The 8,528-nt window shown below is 32.7% G+C and overlaps 1 protein-coding gene across 2 annotated transcripts; it reads right to left on the reverse strand.

Annotated features, from left to right (window-relative positions):
• Positions 1-35: 35 nt before the first annotated feature.
• LOC110411797 (putative serine/threonine-protein kinase PBL5) lies at positions 36-3,331 on the reverse strand. 2 transcript variants are annotated; one of them, XM_089782986.1, is made up of 5 exons: positions 2,955-3,331; positions 1,983-2,132; positions 1,565-1,754; positions 1,055-1,446; positions 36-604 (listed from the first exon to the last, which is right to left on the reverse strand). In XM_089782986.1, the coding sequence occupies exons 1-5, from the start codon at positions 2,976-2,978 to the stop codon at positions 305-307; spliced, it is 1,056 nt and encodes a 351-aa protein (XP_089639112.1). In that variant the 5' UTR covers positions 2,979-3,331; the 3' UTR covers positions 36-304. The 2 variants fall into 2 exon arrangements, with proteins under 2 accessions (XP_089639112.1, XP_021277776.1); XM_021422101.2 differs by having other exon boundaries at positions 1,983-2,233; positions 2,955-3,330.
• Positions 3,332-8,528: the final 5,197 nt, after the last annotated feature.

Consider the following 8,528-nt stretch of genomic DNA (forward strand, 5'->3'; position numbering starts at 1 on the left):
GTAGGATTAAGCATGAGAGCAACATGGGAAGGAACTCATCACTGTGAATAGTAAGGTTACTCTATTATTAGGTGAAAATGGTTCCTACAAAGAAGCATCCTACATACAAGGACCCCAACTCACATGTACAGCAGCAGAAGTGGGGGGAAAGGAAGAAAGGAAATCTTCTCTGTATGTGAAGATTTAAAGATGGAAAGTGTGCCAGTTATCTTCTGTGATGCAAAAATTGATAACCAGGCACTGTGTATTAACACCGCTGAACAATATTTGCCACTTTCTTTTATTTCTAATTTTGTCCTCCAGCTCAGTAACTCTTAGGCTCATCATCTGTAACCGGTCCTCTATCGTCATCCCTGGTCACAGCCGATGAAGCAGTGCCCCTACGAGAGCTCTGAACAGGATTTCTTGGGTCATATTGCTGGGAAGCTAGGTAATTCAGAGCCATAACCACGTCGGATATAGCTGGCCGCATATTAGGTTGCTCCTGAACGCACATTGCAGCAATGGCAAGTGCTTGGTACAGACCTCTCACAGGGTATTGACCTTGCAGCAGAGGGTCAACCATTCGCGAAAAATTCCTCCGATCTCTGAACATGGGCCGTGCCTGCAAGCAATTAAGCATTTATAGAACAGATCCAAGGAACATATTTCCCTTCATTAACTTGCCTTCTAAAACCTGTTCCTTAATTACTATATAATAGTAGAAATTATCAGCTAGAAGACACAGGACAAACACTACACTTGCCCAAAAATATTTAACCCACAGTTTTTTACAGAATTTCCTTATAAAATGAAGATATCAAAGTAGGAGATAGATGAAACTTCCAGCAAACTTGTTGAGGAATAAATCAATTGACATTATATACTACAAAATAAAACCAGATTCATCACTATTGCACTTTTGAACAGAACAACAATCCCAATAAATATGATAAACAGGCCAAAACGAGTGAAGACGGATGAATGGTTTTTAACAGACAATCTTAAAATGGAAATATAACCAATTGAAACATCAAAGACATTAATTAATAAAGTGGAATAAGCTTTATCTTACCCATGCAACAAGATTTTGCTCCCCACGATCTCTTGTATCGTCGATTGCTTTCCTACCAGTAATGAGTTCCAAAAGGACAACCCCGAAGCTGTAAATATCTGATTTAAATGTCAGCTGTCCAGTCATTGCATAATCTGGTGCACAATATCCATACGTCCCCATAACCCTTGTAGAGACATGAGTCTTATCCCCAATGGGACCCACTTTGGCCAACCCAAAATCAGATAGCTTCGGATGGTATCCCTCACCAAGCAAAATATTGGAGCATTTCAAGTCACGGTATATGACAGGCGGCTTCATTTTATCATGCAAATATTCTAAGCCCCTTGCTGCACCAGCTGCTATTTTCATCCTCGTGTTCCAATCAAGTGGTTTTCTGCTAGGTGGAAGATCTGTAGCCATGGAGGAGAATCGATAAGAAAGTTCATGACATAATTGGTAGAGATATCATAAAAGGTAAACAGTACAATAACGAAATCAGCAGGGAAATGCTAAGAAGATTTTGCTTACCATGTAAGTGGTTCTCCAGAGACCCTAATGGCATGTACTCATAAACCAGTAGTCTCTGCTCATCCTCAGCACAAAACCCTATCAATTTTACTAGATTTGGGTGCTCAGCCATGCTTAATGTCAGTACTTCAACAACAAACTCCCTAATGCCCTGAACACCATTACGATCAAGTTGCTTGATAGCAACAACCTACATCAGGAAAAAGGGAACAGCAAAGTAACCACCAAATTCACCAAATATTAATGCAGAACTGAGATATAATACAGGTTCACCTAGTACAATACAGGTTTGTTAAGTTGAACTGAGATATAAGACAATTAAGTTAAGTAAACCAATTAATTAAGTAACAAAGCTTTGATAAGATATATTCATAATTTTCAACAACATCGACAGCAAGACAATATAAACTCAACCAACCTCGTTCGTTTTCTCCAAGAATCCCTTGTACACTTTTCCGAAACCTCCTTCACCCAAGAAACAATCCGATCTAAAGTTGCCTGTTGCAGCAGCAAGCTCATCAAATGTAAATGATTGTGCCAGTTGGCTAGCTTTTCCATCCTTGGAAACCTGATCATTCAAATTCAAATTCTTTACATCCAACGATAACTGGTCATCCTTAGCTACCTCGTCCTTCTTTACACTCTCATATGGACTGACTTTCAGTGCGTCTTTTAGCAGATGTATCAAAAACCATACAAAAAAACAAAAAACCAAGAAAAAGACATAAGCCAAGGCCCCAAGAAAAGGAAAGGCCAAACAGAGATTTTTGTTTATAAATGGCCACAATCATCAATATTTAAAGTGAACAAAGAACAAACAAGGACAAATAGAACACCCAGTACGGATTTTGGATTATAGAATCGATCTTTCTTCCCTATCATGCAAACAAACAAAAAAACTACTAACATAATTATACATACGGCACATGTTAAGAAGATACTGTATAAAAATTTCACCAATACATCATAATTAAATCACTACCAATCTGCTCAAGTAACATATTACATGGATAAAAGAAGTACTTAAAACCCAAAGTCATTAGCTTTAACAATGGAAAAATATGAGATGTAGAGAAAGAAAACATCATGACCAAAGAAGAATCCATTTTGATTTCAACACCCATTATCAACAAAAAACCAAAGTAACGAAAAATTGTAAAAGAAGATTGGGTTAGGAAGAAAATCGACAACAAAAATGTTCTAAAATCGGATACCTTGACTTCCTAGGAGAACAACAGAAAGATCAAGAGTGTCACATATCGAAACAAAAAAACACAAGAAAAATAGTGATAATAGCAACAACAAAAATCAAACACATGATCAGATACAATGCATTTCACAAGAGAAAGAAAGCAATAAAAAATGCATAGAATTAAACCATATTCAATACCCGAACTGGCTTGTGTTTGATCATGGTGTGTGTTTCTCTTGCTGCTGTTATCACTCCCGTTCCTGTTCTTGTCTGTTGGCTTCTCTGATCTTTGGCTTGAATTCCCAGCGCAACAAAAACAACCCATACTCAATAATAATTAAAAAAATAATTGTAATTAAAATCTTTCCCTCCTTTTCTGTATTTTCTTTCTCTTTCTCTCTCCTTCTTTCTTTTTTCCTGCTCTTTCTCAGCTGCACAGAGAAAATTTGAACCCTCAAGAAAGTACTAACCGAACAGAAGGAACAGCATATGCTTAGAGAGAGAAAGAGCGGAGAGGAAGAAAAGTTCGTACAATCTTACGAGACAGAAAATCAGGGCGAAGCAAAAATAAATTTTTATGTCAGGGTTTTATACGTTCTATTTCTTATAATTTTAGGTAGTGTTCAGGCGTAAACCAATTCAAGGAGACTCGTTGAAGTCTAAACTTATAAGAATGTGCCACGCAATATAGAAAAGGGTTTTTCGGTCATATCATGTGGGAGAAACCGTGCAGTCGTTTTTTGTCCGGTTCCTGTTCTTTAAAAAACACCTGTTTGCTTACGTGGCGGCCTTTGATTGTCCCACAGTGATTCGGCAGCGGGTCAGTCGTCGCAACAGATCTTTGTCCTCTTGTACAGTGGAAAAGCAAAATTTTCTTTTTTGCCTCTTCGTTTTTTTTTTAATTTTTGTTTGTGTGAGTGCCACTTGGCAGGTATCGTCGGCATCACAGACAGCCTTTAATCACCGTCTGATATTTCAAATTTAAGGTAGGTCAAACCTTTCGGTGGCAGCCACCTGGAATGTGGACCCACTGGCACACGCGGTTTTTTGTATTCATGATTCATTTAACAGCTGAACGGTGATCCACGCGTTTCAAAAAATATTAAAAACACTCGCAATCAACAGTCCAAGGATCCAGGCCAATGGTGCGGTTACATCTGTCAGGCTTTAACTGGGTTCCACAGTAGCTGATCACCGCTGGAATTTAAATGTCACTGTACATCAGACGGTAAACGCGTCGGAATTCGGTTTAGCGCAGGCAGGAAAGTTCCAGCCTCCAGGAATTTTGCAATCCTTGTCCTTTTTCTATTTACTACTACTAATATTTTTTAAAACTTGATTGCCCATAAATTTTATGCCTTTGTTTTTCAATTTTCTAAATTTTTCATATATTATTCATAAATTAAATATTATAATCTCATTAATAAATAAATTTAAAAATTTAAAACCCTCTAAAATAAATATTTGTTATTTTAAAAATATTTATTCTTAAGAATTTTTGAATTAATTTTTACATATATATAAAACAACACTATGCAATTAAATGATAATTTATAAATATTATACATTTTAATAATATTTACATTATATATTTGTATGTACGCTCTCTTGCAAAACATAAAATGTTACGTCTCATATTTTTATAATTCCTCAAAAAAAAATTATCTTATCACTTTCATATTGAAATAATCTTACCTGTTTTATATATTAAAAGAGTTATATTTATAAATGATAATTAATCAAATAGTTACATTGTCAAATTCAATATTACTAAGATGAAACACGAGTAAAAACAACAAAGATTTTTTTACTTTTTTAGTTCTAATTTTGAATTTAAAGTAAAATTACAGATAAGGTTCAACTTATTATAAAAATACTGTTTTTATGGAAATTCCCAAATAAATGGAAATTCTTCTCCCATTGATTTGACATTAATTAAACAAGCTAAGCTTAAGTTTCAAGGTAATTGCTCTTTATATAAAGTAATTAGTCTCATTAATGATTACTTTTTCCAAATAATGGAAATAACTTACAACTTTATCCAAATTCATGATGCAAGAGTTGTTGAAGGAGGCAAAAGTGCCCAAAAGAAACCATACAAAACTGATTGAGATAGTTAATGAACAATAATGCTATTTTACAAGAAGGGCTAACAGATCATAAAAACACTTAATTTGTTAAAACTTCACCTTTTTAAACGAGGAAATTAATGGTTATAATTTCCTTTTATTTAAAAAAATAAAAAACCCATTTCACCGGAAAACTATGAAAAAAAAAACTTAATTGTAAAGTATATAAAGGTTCAAATTTTGATAAGAGAATAAGATTTATAAGTTTAGAAAAGATTACATTTTACATGAATTATCAATATGTCATAATTTTTAAAAAAATATCGCTCGCATACACTTTGTTTTTGAAATAATTTTATAATTAATAAAGCATTTATATATCTATTTGAGTTTCAATAAATTCAGTATAATAAAATAATTCAACGAGTGGATTTTTTTTATTGTAATTTTAGATTATAATAATATGCAGGATACAAAAACTATATACCTAAGCCACCCCAAAATTCCCATACGTGTTCATAAATCCAATCAAATAACAACATAATTAGGGCATGGTCGGTGCACCAAAAGGTATAGAAAACAATATTATATTATGATTGATATAGAAACTTCCAACTATATAAAAAATAAATCATTGGTTAATTATCAAAAGAAACAGAAGCCACATGTAGGGGTAAGATCAATAATAAAAACTTAGGCAAATTAATACACTTGGCACATACCCAAAGCAAAATTGGGATTTAAATGTTATATTTTACCTAAAGTTTTGACATATTTATTTCATTAATGATTTGATTTAATTATCCTAAAGTTGATGAGTGGGGTATTTGGACTAAGACAGACAGAAAAGATTGATGGTTCATTACCAATTGGAGACATCCAACCGTTTTTGCAGTTAATTTTTTTTTTGTTAACTTAAACTAATGATCATGTTTGGTAACCAAGATTCTATGTCTAAGCAAAAAGACAGGAGATTTACACATAATAAGATTTTTTATCAAAATTTGTTAATAATTATACTTTTATTGGATTTTTGACTTTTTTTGACAAAAAAATGGAAATTTTTTTGTTAGTGTGAAGATATTAAAATAATTGGAATTAGAAACTTAATCGATAATAGTAAAAGCTAGTAAAGTGGTAATCCCATGTGCTTGGCTTGTAAAGGAAAAAGCTTTGTTTCACCAAAATTGATATGGAAATCACCTTTTGTTTATCTCTAACTCACTTTATTTGTATTTTACAATTTTTTTAATTTAGACTCAATTAATTAGTCTCGATAATTTTTCTTAAGTTTAATTTAACTTACACGTGGAATTTATAGGTTTGTGTATAAAATTTATAATTTTATCATCTATATATATAATAAAACTAAAAGAAAAAAACACACAAGGGACATAGTTTCATATATGATTGATTCATAGTCACAAAAGTCACAAAGGGGGACCAAATACCCTAGTGCTCTTTATTTTTTTAGTTTTTGTATTGTAATTGGTGGCAATTAATAAAGCCACAGTTTAGGACTTTTAGGGCCAATTGTTGTGTGCCAGACAAAAGTTGACATTTGAGTTATTAATTAGAATTGTAGTCTCAAAATTTTGTTTTTAAATTTGGATTTTGTTAATAATCATTATATCAAATAGTATTATATATGGTATTAAATTATTTTCTTTAATATAAATATATTTTAATAATGTATATTAAAACACATTTTTAAGACACAAGATAATAATTTGAATTAAACTCAACTTTTTTTTATTAAAAGAGAAAACAAAATGACACTTTTTGAGAGGTAAAGGCTCATTTATCTCATTTTTTCTTTTTTTTCATTGGCTTGTATCCAACAACAGTAGCCGAAAGTTTTCACTCATTACTTATCAACTTTGCAATAATTATGCTTTGCTTTATGAAATTGCTCTTTTCCCTTTTGTTTCATTGTTTTAATGTAAAAAGTATTTCTTTAATAATAGAGACAGATTATATATCCGAGCATTTGATTTATTGATTGGTATATTATGTTTTAGTTAAATAATAAAATTAAAAATTATTTTTTTAAAAAATAGAGATAGAGATTATAGAGATAGGCATAGAACCATTTATTTAGTCCCTCCCAATTTTGAGCTCATGTTCTTACTCTACTGAGGCATAGATAGGAGTCCAAGAAGGAGACTATGCCTTTCGAATTAGGTTAATAGACATCTATTTCTTCGATGCATGTATTGAAACACGAAAGATTTATGGCATTACTTGAAAATATGTAATGATTTAAATTATTATTAAAAAAAAATCTTTATTTATAAACTCGAAACTCTAATATTGTGTCTCTATCTTCATTGATGCACATGATATGGTAAAAGAGTGAAATCTTGAGGCATAAGTTGAAGACTTTCTATCCTTCACTCACCCACTTTCTAGACAATGATTTAAAGTTGTGGAAGGAAGGGGAGTTGTAGCCTTTAGTCAATCTTTCCTTCCTACTGATTTTCTTCTTTGTTAATAAAGCCTGGAACAAATGTTGACCATGTGTCTTGCCAGGTATTGCTAGCATTTTTAAGAGTTGTGGGGTTGAAGTTACAAGAGAAGGAAAACCATACATGGCGTATAGCAAGGAATTAAAGAAATCATGGTACCTTTTCTTCTGCCAAAATATCGTGGTTGTTGATCTACCATTAATATAATCCATCAATGCTGTTGCCAATTGCATTCAAGGGGAGCAACCACCATTGCATTTAAGAAAGATCCTGCCTAAAATACATATACGTAATTATAACAATATAAAAAATTTTTTATCTCGTTTGATAATTTTATACGTGTTTTATTTTATGCTATTAATTAAAAACTTTAATAATATAAAAATTTATTAAACACGAGATGTAAAATTACGAAAAAGATATCAAACGAAATATCAAAAAAAACAAAAGATTTTTACTCAAATGTTTTGAAGTTTTTACATTAAAATTGGAAACAGTTCATTAAAATGGTACTGCCATTACTATAATATCTTCAACAAATTCGATCTTCTATCCAATAGTTAAAAGGAGTCAGGAAGAGTGCCCAAATTTCTAGGGGCTGAAAGGGAGCAAATTCTTTGCTTATCACAAACTCTCTAATGGCCCCAGCTGTTAAATGGGTCCGCAACAGCTGAAAAAAGAGGTCATGGTTTGGTTTGAAGCTGAATGTATGTCCTCCTTTCAGCTATATAATCCTTCCTGTCTTCTACGGTTTGCCTTGTTGTATTTCCCTTTTCCAATTAAGGAGAACCGATGTTCTGGTAGCAGATTTCACTTTTTTAATGATAAGGTCGTGTAGTTAATTTGTATAAGTCCTACAAGTTTACTTTGCATCCGACCAAGCACTTGCCTTGCCTCCCAACCAGTTCCTGGAACAAGAATTCCGCATCCACAGAGACCCACGGACTCTTGAACCCAGAATTCATCATCCTTAAAGACAATGGTGATGTCTTGGGGCTGAAGGCATCTCTGGTGTCTGTTTCTTACGTCTGAAAGTTGAAACCTTGTAAACCATGGGTGAAATAACCTATTTCCTGATCATGATATTAAGTGAAAGAGCTGCCACCATTGAAGATCCATAGAGGGGGCTTCGGTTAGATATAATTACATCATCCTATTAAGAATAAACAAGATTTCTAGTTAAGGATTGAATTAGCACAACAGAGTTTGAAGTACAGAGACACCAACAATGCCGG

The sequence above is a fragment of the Theobroma umbraticum genome, unplaced genomic scaffold (assembly GCF_002168275.2).
Source record: "Theobroma umbraticum cultivar Fairchild unplaced genomic scaffold, ASM216827v3 scaffold_95.0, whole genome shotgun sequence".
In the NCBI taxonomy this organism is placed as follows: domain Eukaryota; kingdom Viridiplantae; phylum Streptophyta; class Magnoliopsida; order Malvales; family Malvaceae; genus Theobroma; species Theobroma umbraticum.